The sequence below is a fragment of the Delphinus delphis genome, chromosome 19 (assembly GCF_949987515.2).
Source record: "Delphinus delphis chromosome 19, mDelDel1.2, whole genome shotgun sequence".
In the NCBI taxonomy this organism is placed as follows: domain Eukaryota; kingdom Metazoa; phylum Chordata; class Mammalia; order Artiodactyla; family Delphinidae; genus Delphinus; species Delphinus delphis.
Genome location: NC_082701.1, coordinates 11,185,930 through 11,206,021, shown reverse-complemented (window position 1 = coordinate 11,206,021; position 20,092 = coordinate 11,185,930). Strand labels below are relative to the sequence as shown.

The window sequence follows — 20,092 nt, the reverse complement described above, 5'->3', positions numbered from 1 at the left end:
ATCTTCCCGGACCGGGGCACGCACCCGTGTCCCCTGCATCGGCCGGCGGACTCTCAACCACTGCGCCACCAGGGAAGCCCTGTGGTTGATTTTTAAGCATATAAAGCACCCACATATCGACATTTGGACAAAACCCTGCAAATACACAGGCCAAAGTGTCAACAGCAATGATTAGCTCTGGGGTTGCAGGCCATTTTTGTATTTTTCTTTGTATTTCTTGCTTGTTTAAAATTCTTTTTTTTTTTTAAATTTAATTAAAAAAAAAATTTAATTTAATTTATTTTTTGGCTGCGATGGGTCTTCATTGCTGTGCACGGGCTTTCTCTAGTTGTGGGGAGAGGGGGCTACTCTTCGTTGCAGTGTGCAGGCTTCTCATTGTGGTAGCTTCTCTTGTTGTGGAGCACGGGCTCTAAGCACGTGGTCTTCAGTAGTTGCAGCACGCAGGCTCAGTAGTTGTGGCTCATGGGCTCTAGAGCACAGCCTCAGTAGTTGTGGTGCACGGGCTTAGTTGCTCCAAGGCATGTATCTTCCCAGACCAGGGTTCGAACCCGTGTCCCCTGCACTGGCAGGCGGATTCTTAACCACTGAGCCACCAGGGAAATCCCCTAAAATCTTTAAAGAAGTAATTTAAAAAGAAGTGATACATTACTTCCATCACTAAAAGCAGGAATGAGTGGGTACTAAAAGTCCACTGGAGATCTTGGAAGCACAGTTATGATTCCAAGATTTACATATGTTAAGTGCAGGTCTGTAACTTACTGATCTGCTCCTTTTTCCCGAAACTCCGAGAAGGAGATGCCTTCAAGGCCTGCCCAGGTGTCCTCGGGCTGCACGCCTGAGTCCTGGGCTGGTGAGGACAGGTCCATGCAGTGGTGCAGCACAGGCAGGGCACACACCCAATGGTCAACCTTTCTGTCCATGCACATTTGGCACAGGTTTACCATGGATGCTCGCCAGCTAGAAAGGGAACAGAGATCCCATGTGAGCCTAGCACGGCCAGTGTCAGGCCAGCCCCGGGGGTCTGACACCCACCAGCGAAGGGATAGCTCCTCGCACAGAGCATAAGATAAGAGCACTCCGGGTGTCTGAGCACAGAGTGACCAGATCAGGGAGAAACCTCAGGGGCCCCCTCGGCACCCCCAAAAAGCATCAGGCACTGAACTGGCCCTTTCGAAGCCCCAGAGCAAACTCCTGGTGGCATCTTTCCATCCTCCTTGACAGTGGAGGAGACAGAGGTTCAGAGATGCATGTGATCTATGCAAGGGCCCCTGTGCCAGAGCTGGGGCTTGAACCCAGGTCATCTGGCAACAGTAAATCTACATATAAAGCAACTTTTTACATGTAAGGAAGGAGCCTATAAATAATACACGGCATGTTCCCTACAATCACAAATCACGGATGTTTCTTAAGACCTGGAAACACTTGTATATTTGCCAGCATTTCTTCTCTCTTTCAAAATGAACGGGGTTTAACTGGGTGTTTTAAATTTGTAAAACCACAAGGCAGGTGTTCCATAAGACTGACTGCTCAGAGAAGGCTGCCCAATATCACCCTAAAGTTCAATTCAAACAGCTCCAGAAAAAAGACCTTGGGACCATCAGAGGGTTCTGGGGCGGCACCTCCACCCAGTGAAACATGAGTGCCTTCAGGACAGGCCGCGGCCTCCACACCACGAGTGCTCCGGGCCCAGCGCAGTGACACTCTGGCTCGTGAACTGGGCACGGCAACTGCAGAGGCCACGGGGAGGGCACCCACAGTACTTCCACAAACATCCTCAAGTCCGGCTTCGTTGTCTTACCATGACCCCCCCCCCCCAAGATACACGCACGTGGGGCTGAGTCATGAGACACCTTGAAGCTGCTCAAAAGCAGGGTACTCAGGAGAACGTGAATAAGATGAAAACTGGTATATCGGCTAGAAGAGGCCAGCGGGACAGACACTGACGCGACAACAGTGAGCAGTAAAGTTACGGCTAGTTTTTATTCCTTGCATGTCTTCATCCATTCTCTGACAAGCACTTATTTTTATAATCAGATAAAAACCATTAGAGAGCTAGAAAATCTTTACACACACACACACACACACACACACACACACACACACACACACACACTACCTCTGAGATGTTTCAAGGATGTGGATCAGATCCTTGCGAAGGGCATCCGGTGAACTGGCATTCGAGCAAAGGAGGCAACAGAGTGAGCCCAGGTCACTTTCCGGTAAGAGAAAGTGAAATTTTTCCACTGAGAAAAGGACAATCAGGCCCATTCTCAATTTACTCCTCACCGGGCAGTCTTCAGGCAGAGGGTCCGCCCTCATTTCCAGAAATGGTGCCATTTTCTTTGTCAAACATTCCCACAGGTGCTTTCTCACCTGCTCCCAGGAGAAAAGGGAGATACAGAACCACGGCATTGAACCCACCAGAGGTGTCAAGAGCTGCCCATCACTATGCTTACTTCCCCATCAGTTGGGCAGGGAGGGCTCTGTGGAGGGGTCACCCACTGCCTGCCTCCCCACTAAACCCTGAGCATCCCCCTCGCCCTGGGTCTTTGGGAGGTGCCGCCACTGGCACGTCCAAAGGCCTCAGCATGATGGAGGCGCTATCAAGTGGGGGCTCCTGAGCCTTATAAGGATATACTGGTCATCTCAGGTGTGGCTCCAGGTCTGTCTCAGAAATGCCTAAGCCATACCACACAGCAGGTGGAGATGCAGTGAAGGGCACCAGCCTTCTTGTGGTGGAGGGGAAGGGCAGGTGAGGGGGCGGGACCAGTGGGGGAGGGGGGCAGGTGAGGAGGTGGGACCAGTGGGGGAGGGGGGCAGGTGAGGAGATGGGACCAGTGGGGGAGGGGGGCAGGTGAGGAGGTGGGACCAGTGAGGGGGGCAGGTGAGGAGGTGGGAGGAGGAAGAAAATGGGGAGAACAAAGAATTCCCAAGAGGTGGTACTAGGAGAAAAGGGACTGAAATATCCTGCCCCCATCCACCTGGTCCACTGATTCTAGGGGTCATCTGGCCACTAGGAGGTGGAGTGATGCTGAGTGCCCAGGAGGAAGAGAAGGGAGCTGTTGCTGACACCCCTGAGACCTGGTACCTCCTTCTCTTCGTACTGCAGAGTGCTCCACAGCTGTTCTTCTCCTTCATAGATCATGGGCACCCGAATGACAGAATAAAACTGCTGGAACTGGGTGAAAAAGTTCTTTAAATTGATGGCATTCCAGGTCTCAAGGATGCTGAAAATGCGGTCCAGCATGACCGCAGCCGCGATCTGCTTCCCTTTCACCAAGTCTTTCCTTCTACGATCTGTTAGATAATCCACCAATCTCTGGAAATTCCCAAGGGGCCTCCTACAAATTATATCATCGTACTGGTGCCAGTCTAAGATTAAAAGAACAATGTTATACTTAGGAGCATCAAAACCACTAGACCTGGACACTCCACCCTGGAAGGCTGATCTTGACCAGAAGAAATAGGATGAAGAAAGACAGGAACGTCACAGAACGTGGTAAATGGAAGGCAGCCAACACTTGCTCCATCCAGGTACCCATCCACAGATAAACAACAGGGGGCCTGGCCCCTGGGTGGAGCATGGCTGTTTAGGACAAATAACCTGGACACCCTACAGTGAATTGAGTGAGGCACACGATTCAGCTGCCCTGAAAATACTTGAAACATGTCTTTGTCAAACTAGATGGTTCAGCACAATTGGTACATGAGTTCCTTAGAAAATGACCACACAGGGGTCAAAAATTTCGTACTGAAACTGCATCCCTCACTAGCACTTGTGCACCATTTTGGTATGTTACTTGGTGCAAGTGCCCATTTCCTCTGTCCTGGGAACCATGGTGCCCACTCCATGAAGGACGGTACAGGTCACATGGCAGACAAAACAGCCCTTGACATGGGGCAAGGGCTGAACCCATGGCTGCTCTTATAACCAGCTGAAATGATATGAGTACAGACCTAGAAAACCCAGGAAAATCAATTGTCAAATAATTAGAAGGCAAAGAGGTCAGTAAGGCACCAGAGGCAACACAAGTACATAAAAACAGCCATGAAAATCAGGAAGTCCAGCCTCTGAACAGGTCTCCTTTTCCTCACTGTGCAGTCTGCTCTTTGCTGGAAGTCCCCACTCAGCCATCCCTGCCCCATCCTGGCCCTGCCCAGCGATAACTTGGAATCACTGTTTGGATCTGACCTCAGGCATCACCTCCTGTGGAAGCTTTTCCTGCTCCATATGGTGTGGGACACAATGGCTCTCTCTCGGTTTTATAAAAATGCTCTTCCAGACAAAAGGTGAGTGAGAGCTGCTGGCCTGGAATGGCCAGTGCTGTGGAGGTGAAGGGAGTACCAATCAATGTCCTGGGCATGGGATACCCTCGACGCCAGGACGGTGGGACAGGGAGGGCCATTAATGGTCTTGGCCTTGAAGAATCTACTAGCAGAAATAAAATATTTAAGTTCCAAACCCCCAGAGAAAAGAGAAAGAAAATCCAAAAGTTAGAAAAAGTACAAAAAAGAACAAGGAAACAAGGTAGAGAGAAAAGACATGATTATTTGTCAAAAGTTGAGTCTTCCACTGACAGTCTCAATTCATGCCAATGGGCTAAATTCACCCATTAAAGATGATTAGATTGGGAATTCCCTGGTGGTCCAGTGGTTAGGACTCCGCGTTTCCACTGCACGGGGCACAGGTTCGATTACCAGTCTGGGAACTAAGATCCAGCAAGCCATGCGGCACGGACAAAAGAAAAAAAAAAAAAATGACCACATTGAATGGAAAGAAAAAAAAAAAAAAAACTAACAACAGTCCAGCGCAACAGAGACGGGGCTGCAAGAGTTGAACTTGAGAGCAAACAGCAAGAGTTGGGACAAAAGCAGAGAGGCTAAGAGGGTAGGCAAGGAATGCAGACACAGCAGAATCAGTTTCAGGCAAAACACAGCACAAGGAAAAAGGCACTGGAAGGGACAGAGTGCTCGTGATGGCTGTTTCTGCCACCAGCACACATATCTGCCGTCTGGGTCTCCCCCATGTCACAGGGCTGGAGCCCAGAACCTCCATTCTGCCCGCCTTGCCACAGTGGGTTCTACCAATGAGAGCACCCACAGGAGGCTTAGAAGGAGGGAGAGGGGAGGGAAGTCATCTCTCTCTGTTTATTGGGACTGATGAAAACTACATTTATTTAAGATAAACCACCACCACACCAAATAAAACAAAGCACAAAACTTCTCTCAATCAACAAGAGTGCCTTCCAGACACTCCTCCCAAATCACCTGCATTGATGATGTCAGGGGCTGGGGCACTTCCCCACCTGGGCTCAAGTAGTGACCTCCAGACCCTCAGAAGCCAACAAAGGCCCTCCCTGGCACTCCCATCAGGCCTTCCATTGGTTACTATGACTGACCTCCTTACTGCTTAAAACTCCTGATTTAACCCAACTCACCAGGGTACCATCTCCCAGGGAGCTCCAATGTCAACCTACCAACAGGGCATCTAAATAGAACGGCCCACACCAAGAAGTAGGCAGTTTAAGTGCCCGTGCAACAATAAGGAAAAAGCTTTAACACTCATTTTTTTAAAAAGCTTGCAAAGTATAATTATTGAAAAACACTAGAACAATATCACGATTAAGAAAAAAGCATCTGAAAATAATCTGGCAATTCTGAGTTACTCTACAACCTAAAAATCTGCTTAATGATAAACAGCTCATACTACTCAATATCAAAAGACAAACAACCCAATCAAAAAATGGGCAGAAGACCTAAACAGACATTTATCCAAAGAAGACATACAGATGGCCAACAGGCACATGAAAAGATGCTCAACAGCACTAATTATTAGAGAAATGCAAATCGAAACCACAATAAGGTATCACCTCACACTGGTCAGAATGGCCATCATCAAAAAGTCTACAAATAAATGCTGGAGAGGGTGTAGAGAAAAGGGAACCCTCCTACACTGCTGATGGGAATGTAAATTGGTACAGCCACTATGGAAAACGGTATGGAGGATCCTTAAAAAACTAAAAATAGAGCTACCATATGATTCAGCAATCCCACTCCTGGGTACATATCCAGAAAAGATGAAAACTCTATTTTGAAAAGATACATGCACACCAATGTTCACTGCAGCATTATTTACAATAGCCAAGACATGAAAGTAACCTAAGTGTCCATCAACAGATGAATGGATAAAGAAAACATTATATGTGTGTGTGTGTGTGTGTGTGTGTGTGTGTGTGTGTGTGTGTGATGGAATATTACTCAGCCATTAAAAAAGAACGAAATATTGCCATGTGCAGCAAGTGGATGGACCTAGAGAATATCATATTAAGTGAAGTAAGTCAGACAGAGAAAGAAGAATATTATACGATATCACTTGTATGTGGAATTGAAAAGATAATACAAATGAATTTATTTACAAAACAGAAACAGACTCACAGACAAAGTGAACAAACATGGTTACCAAAGGAGAAAGTGAGGGGGAAAAGGATAAGTTAGGAGTATAGGATTAAGAGATATACACTACTGCATATAAAATAGATAAGCAACAAGGATTTACTGTATAGCACAGGAAACTATATTCAATATCTTATAATAAGCTATAATGGAAAATAATCTGAAAAAATATATATATATAAAACTGAATCACTTTGCTGTACACCTGAAACTAACACAACAACTAACTATACTTCAATGAAAGAGAGAGAGAGAGAGAGAAAGAAAGGAAGGAAGGAAGGAAGGAAGGAAGGAAGGAAGGGAGGAAGGAAGGAAGAAAGGGAAAGAAAATCTTTTTAATGGACTTTAAAATGATTGTCTCTGTGTTGAAAAGCGCATCTCTATCTGGTTTGACAGCTTAAGTACCAGGACCCAGCCAGATAAAATCTGAAGTGACTAAGGCAGTGCTTCTTAAATAAGAGCAAATGGGACCTGCTATCCCAAATCACTACCACCTCCTCCGGCAAGATTAGATCAGCATCAGCTCTTGTCTGATGAGGGGTCACCTCAAGCATGGAAACAGCCAGTTTGGATCATCCAGCAAGTACAGGGCAAAACCAGAAAGTATCGCAGGGCTCTGTTCTTTGGTCAGCCCATACAGAATAGAGTCTTTTGGAGGCGATCAAGTCAACACTTGGGCACATTTAAAAAGAGAGCATGACTCTAGTTTCTTCTCTGTCTCTTTGGGCCAGTTCAAAATGACCAAGCACCTGCCCCACTGACCTCAATCGCTGTCAGCCCAACAGAGGTCCTAGCCACGGGCAGCATCAACTGCAAAGACCCCTCCAGATGATTCCAAAGCCCAGCCAGCAAATCACTCCCAGCTTTCAGGCCTTCCTAGCTGAGGCCCCAGACGTCAGAGAGCAGAAACCAGCCAGCCCTGCTGTGCTCCATCCAAACTCCTAACCCACACAAGTCATGAGTATAATTAAAAAAATAAATAAACAAAGCACCTGGTCTTGGTGACAGACTGGAACATCTCTCTCAAAAGCTGACAGATGGATCTTTTTAAACAAGGACTTTAATATTAAACAGGCTTTATCTAATAGATATACATACAGCTTTTGAGTCACAAAATTCATTATCCATTCTTTCTGAGCATACATGGAATATTTATGACAGACCAAGAAGTCAGCCACAAAGAAGATCTAAGCAAGTTCCTAAAAGTAGAACCCATATAGACTCACTATATAGAACACATGCACATGTACACACACACACAAATACACACGCACACTGGACACACACACCTGACACACACCTGACACACACACAAACACCACACACACTGCATACAGTGAGTAGAAAACAGAGCACAGAAAGAAGAATTAGATAACAGACAAGAGAAAGAAAGAGAAACAGAATAAAGTGAAAAAAAGAAAATAGAAGAGTGACACTTACGACAGACAGCAGGGGGCAGTGGACCAGCCCTTCATGGCTTCTGCTGGATGTCTTATTCACAGTTGCCATTTGGAAATCTGGGAAGGGCTTGTGGTCCTGGCAGCCCTGTTTCCCTTGCCCTTGCCCCTGCTCACTGCTGCCCCTCTAGGCCCCAGTCCCTTTACTTCCCAGCAGCTCTATCTTCTCTCCTTTCCCTTAGTAAAAATCCTTTCCCTTGTTTACTCTTGTGAGTGGTTAAGCCAACCTGATCAGAAACATGCTTCCAAGCTCAGGTTTATGAAACATAGAGCTGGGGGGGTAGGGCAGAGCCAATGCCAAGCAAAGAGGACCCACACGGGCCAAGGAAAGCCTTTGATCCCCAGGAGGAACGTCCAGCCTTCTGAGCTCCGATCAGGAGCCCAGCCTGAGGCTTACCTCCCGAGCCCAGAAGGGAAGATTTCACATGGAGACAGCGGTTCACGTGCTCGCCTTCCTTCTGCTGACATTTGTAAATGAACTCATACTCCACAGGGCCCTTGCCTCGCCAGAGGACGTACTTGTATGGAATGGGCTTATCCAGGTGCTGCTTAGAAATGATGGTTCTGCCTTCAACAAGGAACCCGTTCTCATGTAGGTCTCTGTGAATAAACAGGACACCAGCCCGTTATCCAAAAATCCTCTCCCAGAAATCTTCATTCTTCTCAAACATAGCACGGAGTGCAGACCCAGAGCTATAAATCGATGCTGACTGAGAGGATGTTTCCGGAACAAGGCATGGTTTTCATGCAGAGACAGAAAACAGGCCAAGGTGAAGTATGACAAAGAAGTGCATTATAGGGAAGAGTTGTTTGAAATATTCATCTTCCCAAAGTTCTAAGGGTTAATCAACTTGATAAAAATTATGATTTCAATGTATTTCAAAGACTGGATGTTCTGTACATTTCCTTACAGGCCTACTGGGATATACTCACTCGGTGAAGTACATCTCGCAGACATCATGATTCCATCCGGGCTTCCCAAATTCTTCTCCGCCCCTGACAAACACTTTGTGTTGCCCGGGGTTGAACTGGAAATGTTTTGAAATGATTGCATGGAAGTACACCGTGATTCCTTCCAAGGAGCTCAGTGGGCTGGGGGAAAGCCACGGAGGAAAACACCGATTATATCTGGATCAGTCTACCTCTCTGCACACACACACACTCACCCCCCCCCCACACACACACAGGCACACGTGTGCACACAGGATCCTTGTTTCTTGGCTGTGCACTAAGACACACCCCAACAAAGTGCAAAAGCGTCCACACTTCAGACAGGCTGTCTGCTGTGTGGGTGCCCTCGGCTCTCCCTCTACAGTGGAGGAGGACAGTGGGCGCGGTGGGGGGGGGTGATCTCTGCCCAGCTCCGAGGGGCTGAGGGCTGTGGCAGGAGGGGGTGGCTGAGTACTCTGGGACGTGACAGCCTCTCTCCTGACTTCTGTAAGGCCCGTGCTGCCTCAGGGACCCCAGGGACCATATTACAGAGCATTTCACCTGAGCAAGGAATTGGAACAGGTGCCCCTCCACTGCCTACCTCCTGAGTGTTCCCCTTTCCCCCAAGACTCAACAAGAGGGCAAGGTGGGAATCTCCTCTGGGGTGACATGGCCCCTTCCAGCCCCCGCTCAGGGTGGGGACCAGGCCTGTGCCGCCCCGAGCCGGGTCACACCCACCACTCCTTAGCTCCGTGTGAGCTCTCCCTCTGGCTCCTTTGCTCCCTCTCATTTTTCACGGTGGTTGCATTATTTCTGTTATTCCCCTCTGGCTTCTTTGGGTCCTTCGGCTTGGCCTTCTCATTTTCACCTGCTTTTCCTCCAGAAACACCCGTCTGGTCCTTGGTTGCAGCTTCCTGGAACAAGCACCCAAACCCCAATCTTGATGACCAGCCTCCACATTTGCCCCCAACAGGGGATGCTTCTCATAGCCGCCAGAGTGGTCACATTCCTTCCCTGCTCAGAACCTTCGAATGCCTTCTGGTCCACCTACCACAGCCTCCCAGGACTCCTCTCCGCACCGCTGTCAATGGCCCCTCTTTCCTGCTGCTCCCTGAACAGGTCCACCACACTCTACCTGGGGGCCTTTGCTCGTCCCCAGACAGCCACGCGACTCGCCTGTCACTCTTTCAGATCTCCTTGGAAGGCCTTGCCTGGCACCCACCTCCAACACCCCAGCCCCTCGCCCTACTTCTCTCCGCGGCACTTCTCACAGCCTGACTTCACTTTCTCTTTCTCCCCACTAGAATGTGAGCTCCAAAAGGCAGGAGCCGGTCTCATTTCAAATGTTAGGCTGCACCCCCAGCACCTAACACATATTCACCAAATGATTAAATTGAGCTGTGGAAGGAACGGGGCCAAAAGGAGCAGCCCATGGGACAGACAGCAAGGACGGGGATGGCTTCCTGGAAAGCCGACCAGGTTGGAATGAGACGCTTTACCTGGTGGTTGTCTCGGGAAGCAGGGACACTTGTGGGAGGCTGTTTCATTTTCTCAGTCTGATTTTTAACTTCTTTCCCAACTCTTTTCCCTGCATCAGCTGGCTCAGCTGCAGCAACACTTGCCTGGAAGAAATAAAGACCCCAAAACTTCAGGGCCAACAGGACAAAATGGACAGGGAAACTCTGACTCAGTGGCATAAGGGTAAGTATATGCCACCAGCCCAGTGACAGGGGTCAGCAGCTCGGGGTGGAAGGGCAGCCCCTTCCACAGCCCCCCTTCCCAGGGAGCAAGTGCCAGTGGACACCCTTCCCAGACAGTGAAGTACTGTCAGAACTGCACTGCACAGCAAGGTGTCGAGACATAGCAGGCCAACCCCGGTCGTCACTCCCCTAACAACTCACCCCAGAGGCAGGGGCCCTGGCCTGCTGCCCAGTGGCCCGCGGCTCTTTCCCGGGCCTGGAGTGGTCCCCCTTTGGCTCAGGCAGTGGGAGCTCCTGAGCAGCATCTCTCTCCCTAGGAGGGCCTTCACTGGCAGAAGTGGGGAGGCCTTTGCCCTTGGAGGGGTTTGGGGAGTGGTGGTCCTTCCCTTCCGGGAAGGCTCCTCCCAGAGTCTGGTCCTGGGGTACCGGGCTGCTCAGAGACTCGGTGTCCGTAGCTGCTTCTACTCCTCTCGCAACCTGGCCCTGCAGAGGGCGGCTCACAGCCTCCAGCGGCGTCTTGTCCACACTTGGGGGCTGGCTTGTCTGGTGGGTGGGACCACCCTGCTGAGCTGGGCTTTGGGGTGGGGCTGTGTCCGGGAGCTCAGGGTTTGCAAGCGAACTCAGACTACAGGGGCCCAAGAGGGATGAGGACAAGGGATCCAACTCTGCAGACGTGGAAGCATTCTGATTCCTTTTCTTCCTTTTTCTCCTTTTTCTCCCTTTCCTCTAAACAGAAAAAGAGACACACATGTTATTTCTCAGGTTTACTATACTCTCACCAATGTTTTCCTCCAATTTCCTTTCAATTTCTGAAGTACGTCAAGTGTAGCTCGACCAAACCACCTTACATCTGTTAAATCTACCATTTCTTTACCTTGGAAAGAATGAAATTGAGACACAAAGTGAATGGGAGTGGTGAACAGAGGGGAGGGACAAGTGGGGAGCAGTGATGGTCACATGCTTCGTTCTGTCCAATCCAAGCTGAGACCCTCACATGGAATTCCTTCCCATGGGACATCCTTTAAGGATGGCTTTCAAATGTTAGAAAGCAGGTACAGGTCCCCACACACCATACTCCATATACGTATTATGTACAAAATAGAGACGGAAGAATGAACAGAAGTCTAAGTAGTTCCTTCCTGCACCCGCACTGGCATGTTACACCTCTGCCTGAGATCCTTGCTCAAAGGCAAGAATCCTCAACTTCAGAATCAGAGATGGAGCCTGTGAGAAGCAGGAGTGGCAGGACCCTTTGAGGACCCCATGGGGCTGGATGCCCTGCACGCTTGGGGATCCTGCTCTGGAGCAAGTATTCATTGGTTCATTAAGTGCTAGTAATCATGCCTGGGCTGAGTCCCCGGGAGAGGGAGACGGAAGGCCTCGGGGTTTCTCTGCACATGGAGTGGGGCAGCCTTGCTCTGGGTCAGCTTCCAGATTTTCTCCAAGAATCCTGACCAAACTTCGTGCCCATCTGCTCGAAACAAGCAACACGACACACAGGCCACCCTGGATGGCAATTTCCCAGTCTGACACTGACCCCTGCTAACATCGCAGTAGAAAGAGGCTTAAGAAAGGTCATTCGAGGCAGTCACTTCCCCAGCTTCCAGGGCGTACAGATCTCTGAAGATTTTGCCAACATACTGATGGTGACTCAGCACGTCTGGAGGACCCACGGTTCTACATTTCCATGGTGCTGCTGCCAGACCAGGCCTGCTCTGTGAGCACGAGGACCAAGCAGCTCCCTACCCCAGGCGCCCGACTGATCCGACTGGCCTGGGGGCACGGGCACCAGCATCTCCATTAGCTTTCCTGGTGGTCCTGACATGAAACCTCACTGGGAACCACAGGTCAGACCAGCAGAAAGCTGTGTGCGGACCCCACAGCCCCAAGCCCTTTGCAGAATCTCCTCCTTTTTCAGCGTGAGGCTGGCTTAAATCAAGTCGCTTAGTTCTACACTGATTTACCAAGGAACCTGGAACGTTGTCCTAAGCGCATGGAACAAGAAAGTAAGACACGTTCCTCCCCTATGAAGCTGATGGTTTAGTAGGAGAGAAAGACTAAAAACAAATGGTTTTAGCATGTTGGAAGGACTCGCAGGCTTCCCAGGGAAGAGGCGCAGGTTGAGTCTGAAAGCCACCAAAGGCCGAGGAGGCAGTTTCATCCATTCGGCAAAGATTCCCGGGTCCTACAGGTCTGAAGGTGGCCAAAGCCACAGGCTGCCTCATATGCTGACTTGCCCATCCAGAATCAAAGCGTACGTGTGGCCGGAAGACCCTGCAGAACTGGCCCTCACTGCCTGCTAACCTCATCCCCTGGCCTCCAGTATTAATCCTGTTTTTCACTTTCTGTATTTTAGGATGCTCTGGCATTTGCGGGGGCCTTGCTAATCCTGGAGAGACTGCCCCTCCCAGGGCTAGCTAATTCCCAGAGAGAGGGATCTCTCTGAGCAGATGAAAGATCTGAGCAGATCTTTCATCTGCAAACCAACTAACACGGAGCCCTGCCCCCCACCTCCTTTATCAAACTCTCCCTCCAAGGCAACATTCCCTGCCCTGAATCACCGCAGGGCCAAGTACAGGACAGCTAGACAATCCTATAACCCAGAGCCCACAAAGAGTATTCAAACCAGCCAAACCTAAACCTGCTCGAACCTGCCTGCCTTTCCCCACAAGGCAGACTCTGGGCCACGTTCTCCCCTTGCGCCTTCTCCCTCCCGTGGGGCCCTGTGGACGTGGCCCCCCTGCTGGAATCCATAAGTACCACTGACCTCTCGTGTCATCACCAGTTATACGAGCAGGGCGCCTCCTGCCTCAGGTTCTGTCTTTCCCCAGACACCTCCTTCACTTAGTCCTCTGCCCCACACCCCTCAGCAGACTACCCGGACACCCTCAGTAGGAAAGCAAACCTTCACAGCCCCGCATCTGCTTTATTTCCCTCCTTAGCCACTGTCAACTAAATATGTCTTTATTTTCTCTCCCCTCCAGGAAGGAAGTCCTTGTTTTCTTCACTGCTGCATCCACAGTGTCCAGAACAATCCTTGACCCCCTATAGGTGCCTAATCACTTCTGTCTCATTAAATAAATTCCTTGGAAAGTCCCGTGTTTCCCTGTAGCACCAGCATGTTTCCTCTCCCCCTGGGACCCCACACCCCTCAGTCGGCTCTGTGATCAGATCCAAGAACAAAAGGTTTTGACTTCTGATTTCCAATTTGCCTTTCTCCCCTTTACCTTGCTTTCTCCTTTTCTTATCCTTATTTAACTGTTCTTTATATAAGCTGCTTCAAAACCCTAGAATGAGATTTAGATTTTGCACAGGTGACTTAGAGTTCTCCCAACACACGTCTATGGGGGCACGTGAGTGCCCGGCCCCCTCATGGGTCTATAGACAGGACTGGGATGTTGGCAGATCTCAGGCTGCTGGCACGCCTGCCATATAGCAAGGCTTGAGGCTAAAGTCTAAAATTTTCCTTGACAAAAATCAAGTTTATATGTATGATACTTGTTACATATTTACGTATTCCTAATTCTTGTGGTCTGTCATTTGACCACATTAGTCAGGAATATGCACACTAAAACTAAACACTGCTGATTGGGAATGCATGCACGGACCTGGGTCACAACCTCTGGATGTTGGCAGCGGATGGGGGCGGTTGGGAGGAGATCCCAATAGTTGCCCACGTTTACAATGGATGGTAGGGGGTGAGTATTCACTTAGTTAATCCTGCATTTATGTTATACATACCCTTTATAGTGGGCATCATATTTAATTAAAACATTTTTTAAATGAAGAGTTTATTGACTTGGAAGTGATGCTACCGAGCTTTCTGGGGACTGCAATGTCCTGTCTCTGGATCTGGTGGGGGTGACAAAGCTGTACACACAGCAGAACATCTAGGGGGCTCCGCCCTGAAGACCTGTGCATTTCACTCAATACCAATTTTACCTCAGTTCAAAAGCTATGCTGCGGGAGCTTCCCTGGTGATGCAGTGGTTAAGAAATCTGCCTGCAAATGCAGGGGACATAGGTTCGAGCCCTGGTCCGGGAAGATCCCACATGCCGCGGAGCAACTAAGTCCATGGGCCACAACTGCTGAAGCCTGCGTGCCTAGAGACCGCGCTCCACAATAAGAGAAGCACTACAAGGAGAAGACCGTGCACTGCAACGAAGAGTAGCCCCCGCTCACCACAACTAGAGACAGCCCGCGCGCAGCAACAATGCAGCCATAAATAAATAAATAAATTTATAAAAAAAGAATGTACAACATTATAAAAAAAAAAAAGCTACACTGCGCCAGCTCTATATGCATACATAAAGGCTATTCCTATTCCTGTCCAAAGAGAATTAATTAGAAAAAAACAAGTTTGCTACTTCTTGAGGGTGGGGGGGGGGTTTGGTCAGAATACACCTCTGATTTTATAATGAGCATCAGTTTGTTTTTCCATCAAAAGAACAAAGGCTTCCCAAACAGGGAGAGCAGAGAGGAGACCCCAGTCTGGGGGAAGGCAGGCCAGCTCGTTCACTCACCTGAGAGCTGGGTCAGGAGCACACAGAAGGGTGGTGCTGCGGACCCTGAAATGGTACCTATAGCAGGATGCGGGGGTGACAGGTGGGAACACTGACTTGTTGGACAGAAAGTCAGTGAAGCCGCTTGACAAAAGCTGACGTGTTGGAGGCTAAGTGGGCCCACTAGCTCTGCCCCAATTCCCAGGGGTCCTCTGCCTTCACCTGCACTGATAGTGACAGGGAGAGAGTAGAATAATTAAAGTTAGTTTAGAAATCCCACTAGGGCATTAAAGACGGAAAAGGAATTTTAAGGGAGCTTAGGAAGCTGTTGCAGGCCAATGACCACTCAAGAAAAGAATCCAGCAACCTAGCAATAATCTGCGCTACCTTGAAGGAAAACCAGGCACATCCAAGCACCAGGCACACTCAAGCCACAGGTCCTGAGAGTTAAAACACAAGACAATAGATATGGGGTCCTGGTCTTGTTACTTGAAGTCAGGGAGTTAATGGTCCCCAAAGAGTAGCATTTCTGCATGTAGTCAAGACGGGAGCATAGGTGAGGGGGGGAAAGAAACTAGGTGAAAGAGGACACTATACTGAAACCTTAGATGAATTACAATATTTTAGTGTATGTTACCATCCTTTTGCTAACACATATGTGATTTAAATAGTGCTATGATTGTCCCTGTTAGACCATATATAGGGTCAGGAGGAACTAATGATGTAAGCCTTGATGTCTACCCAAAAATGAGGAAGAAGGTGGTCTTCTCCCCTCCCCACTTTTTCTTTGATTATAAAAATGTAGCCCTCTTTGTTCTTGGGGCTGCGCTCCCTTGCCTGCCCACTTGTATCTGTCACAAGTGTCCTATGCTAACAAACCCACTCTTTGTCTATCGCTTTGCCTCATGCTGAATTATCTCTGTGATGAGACAAAAGAACCTGAGTTTCATTAAGTCCTGAGACCAGGTGAGCAGTTTCAATTAAAAGACAGTGGGTTCGAGTCCCCTCCTAAGTCAGGGATCGTGGGTTCAAGGCCCAATCTGAGGTGCAGCTGGGTTCGAGTCCAATCCGAGAAGGAGTGCGGTTTCAACAGCAAGTGCTTTGCCAATTCAGGGAGGACGGCAGGGCTGAGGAGAGTGTCACCTTTCCACCTGGCATCTGATCAAGCACTTCCTTCTAGTAAACAGGCACTGCCCAAGCTCCCTCTCTGCAGCCTTCCTTCCCACCGTCTCCAGACCCAGGTAACCTTTCTCAGCTTCAGTTTCCACTTCTGTAGAACTGGGATGACACATGTGGGCAGTGCTTCAGTGGGGGGAGCAGGGTGGGGGGTCTGTCTACAAACATAAGGTGGGCTTTACAGAATCAGCAAGAGAAAAGAAACTGGGATGAGAACTAGAAAGATCAGGTTGACCCCCAGCCTGACCTATCCCAACCAGTGGTATCATTAGGACCAGGGCTGGCCTCTCAATTAGACGCTAGCCAACTGCAAAAGGGAACTAAGACTCCATAGTAAGGAATGCCGAGGAGGAAGTGAGGGTCCATCAGGAAAAAGTCCAACAAGAATCTCTACTAAGGGAACCACACGATTCCTGGATGTGCTGAGGAAGCCTGACTGGACCAGTTCTGGAGCCTTGGAGAGGTGCTTGGACCATCCCTGCCCCGCCAGCTGCCTGGCGTCCTGCTCCCACTCCCCAACTCCAGGAAATGGTCCCCTGAACCTCCCATTCTCAGCCAAGTGGCTCAAGCAGGATTAACTCTACTCCAGCTGCAGGGTCAGCATACCACCCTGGCCACAGTGACTGCTTCAGGGATGGGTATGTATTCCAATCACAGCCACTGAGGTTTGAGGAGAGCTTCCCCTGGGAAAGAGACGCTTCCTCTTCCTTCTCTGGAAGCCCCCGAAGGAGGCATTCTCTTGTCCCCTGAATGATGCAGTGGGAAGTGGATAACTGTGGAAGGGTCCACAGTGGTGGAAACTGCTTCTGAGAGGCCAAGGAGCTAACTGACATGAGAAAGGCAGTGCAAAGACACAGAGAGATACCCGGACTTTGGGAATATCATCTAGGTGCCCAGATTAAACCTCGCATGCAGCTAGGTCTACCTGAGGATTTCTCAGTTACGAGAGTGACAGATTCCCTTTATTGTATTAATTAACCAGAGGTGGGTTTCAATTATTTGCAACCAAAAGATTTCTAATGGTTAAAATACTCAAACTTCCGAGTAGGGTGTTTCCTTTTTACAGAAGCCCCAAATAAGTCAAGGTAATCATGTTCTAACAGCTTTGGTGCATAAGATGTCAGGCTCTGGTAGATATGCTTGGGCCACAGCATCCTCAGGGCTCCTGTATCACTCATGGCACAGTACAGGAGGATCCCTCTGTGACACGTGTGTGACCAGATGCCTTCTGGGCATCACAGAAGTTGGTGGGAGGTTTCTGACCTCATGAACAGGTGCCAGCCGCCCCCCAGGGAACATGGGTCAGGTCTGCCTTCTAGAAGGAAGGGCGCTGTCAGCAGGGAAAGAACAAGGAAGCACACACCACAGTGAGCTAGGCGACCCCGCGGAACCAGGAGGGTCTGGGAGGTGCGGCTGTGTAAAGATGGCAGTAAATGCAAGACGGACCCCTGGAGGGATGTGACCCAGTTCCTGGAAGACAACCATTGGGAGAAAGGGTGACACGATAACAGCCCATCACGCGGACCCCAGACCACGCCCCAGCCCCCAAGAGCAGACTGGTGGATGTCACCACACCTGTGGTGGCAGCCACAAGCCCAAACCCTCTTTTTAATATAACCAAAACCCTGGAATCTAAAAACATGATACCAATGAACTTATTTACAAAACAGAAATAGACTCACAGACATAAAAACAAATATGGTTATCAAAGGGGAAATGTGGGGGAGGGATAAATTAGGAATTTGGGATTAACAGATACACACTACTATATATAAAATAGATAAACAACAAGGACCTACTATACAGCAAAGGGAATATAGTCAATACCTTGTAATAACCTATAATGGAAAAGATTCTTAAAAAGGATCTATATATGTAATATATACATAACTGAATCACTTTGCTGTACACCTGAAACATTGCAAATCAACTATACTTCAATTTGAAAAATAATAATAAAATATGTAAATAAATAAAACCAAACCCCACCCATCTGAGAGGCAACAGGGCAGCCTCTGGGCGGTGGGCATGTGCTCTCCTCTGATCACCCCTCCAGGAGAACTATCCCACATTTGCTGCCCACTTATCTCTTTCTCCTGGGAACTGCCTTTTATGTCCTTCACCCATTGTTCTGTTAGTGCGTGGATGTCTTATTTCTTTGAGAGAACTGATTAGGTATTCCAGTCGTGAACTGTTTGTCACATGTTGCAAATGTTTTCTAGCCATCTGCTTTTCCACTTTATTGCTGAATGGTCCCCTCTAACTCAGAATCTGGAATATTTTTGTGCCCCTATCAGCATTTAAGGGGTTGTTTTGGTGAGCCTTAGGAATATCTATATAATTTTATAAATAGTCACCTATATTTACAAGAACTTTTAGGGTGTATTTTACTTTAAAATGGTCAACCAAGCTGGTATATATTTTAGTGTTTAGTATGAGTAAAGAACCGTTTTTTCCAAATGGTGAGCCACGGTTCAAACACCCCTTACTTAACACAACTTTACTCTCTGATACATGATGTCACCTTTATCATGCGCTCAACTGCCATAAATGCTCACATCTGCGTCTGGATGTTCTACGTCAACCCTCCCTGATGGGTCTCTGTTACTCCATTAGGATGTTATATTGCTATGTTTATAGCTTATGATACATTTTGATGTCAAATCTCCCATTTATTTTTCTACGTTTCTACATTTTTCATAGGAACTCTTGCCAATTTATACTCTAGATGGACTTTAGAGTATTTTATCTATTTCAAAACAAAAACAAAAGCAAAACCAAACCCACTGGGAACAATACTACTTTTACACATTCATTGGCTAATTGGATGTATACATCTGAGGAGAGAACTGACATCTTTACGATATTAAACCTTCCTTCTGGGAAAATCTATTTGCAGTTTGGTTTTCCTGTTTGTGTAGATCATGAAGGGGTTCTCCACCCACCCCACCCCCCCCACCCCCCCATTTTCTGTTAGTGCTCGCACCCTGATGTCCGCTGTATTTACAAGGTGCTTTTTTTTTTTTTTTTTTCCTTCGGTACGCGGGCCTCTCACTGTTGTGGCCTCCCCCGTTGCAGAGCACAGGCTCCGGACGCACAGGCTCAGCGGCCATGGCTCACGGGCCCAGCCGCTCCGCAGCATGTGGGATCCTCCCGGACCGGGGCACGAACCCACGTCCCTTGCATCGGCAGGCGGACTCTCAACCACTGCGCCACCAGGGAAGCCCTACAAGGTGCTTTTGCTTTTTTTGTTTTTGTTTTTGGCTGTGCCACATGGCTTGTGGGAGCTTAGTTCCCCAACCAGGGACTGAAGTCCGGCCCCAGGAGGTGAAAGCACCAAGTCCTAACCACTAGATGGCCAGGGAGTTCCCAAGGTGTTTCTGTTCTTAACTAACCAACAGACCCAAGCCCAGAGGCAAGACCACACCTGGTTTACATGCTTCCCCCTCACACCAAGCACCCAGTGCCCCACAGGCAGCAGCTGCTCAAATAAATCTTTGTTAAATGAATCAATGGCCATCTTACTCAGGAAAAAAGTCACCACTCTGTAAAAGACTGATAGGTAAATACCACAAACATCACTCTTCAATGTCTGAAGCCTCACTGCTTTTCCTCATAAGCAAAAATACTTCCATTACATATATTAGATAGTTTCACTTTTGATAGTATTCGTGAAATCTGCAAGACTCACAAATGCTATAGAAAATGAAAGAAGTTGGATTTGAACTTCCAGAAACCAGAGACTAAATTTAGCGGGCTTCCTCTGCACAACCGGGGTTCAGAACATGAGCCCATAACCTCAGGCGCTGGCAGTTGCAGAGACTGGGGGTTTCTCTAAGCCCCAGCAGAGGCTCGGCCTTTGACCCCCACCAGA

General features: G+C 48.6%; 1 protein-coding gene across 3 annotated transcripts in view; it reads right to left on the bottom strand.

Annotated features, from left to right (window-relative positions):
- RNF213 (ring finger protein 213) overlaps positions 1-20,092 on the bottom strand; it is a 112,301-nt gene that overhangs the window by 76,382 nt on the left and 15,827 nt on the right. For all 3 annotated transcript variants that reach the window (XM_059996286.1, XM_069540049.1, XM_069540050.1), the window contains 8 exons: positions 10,742-11,266; positions 10,340-10,462; positions 9,579-9,754; positions 8,844-9,002; positions 8,308-8,510; positions 3,089-3,372; positions 2,117-2,373; positions 760-957 (listed from right to left, as the gene is read on the bottom strand). In XM_059996286.1, the coding sequence (XP_059852269.1) occupies positions 760-957; positions 2,117-2,373; positions 3,089-3,372; positions 8,308-8,510; positions 8,844-9,002; positions 9,579-9,754; positions 10,340-10,462; positions 10,742-11,266 (1,925 nt within the window). The remainder of the gene's footprint in view (positions 1-759; positions 958-2,116; positions 2,374-3,088; positions 3,373-8,307; positions 8,511-8,843; positions 9,003-9,578; positions 9,755-10,339; positions 10,463-10,741; positions 11,267-20,092) is intronic.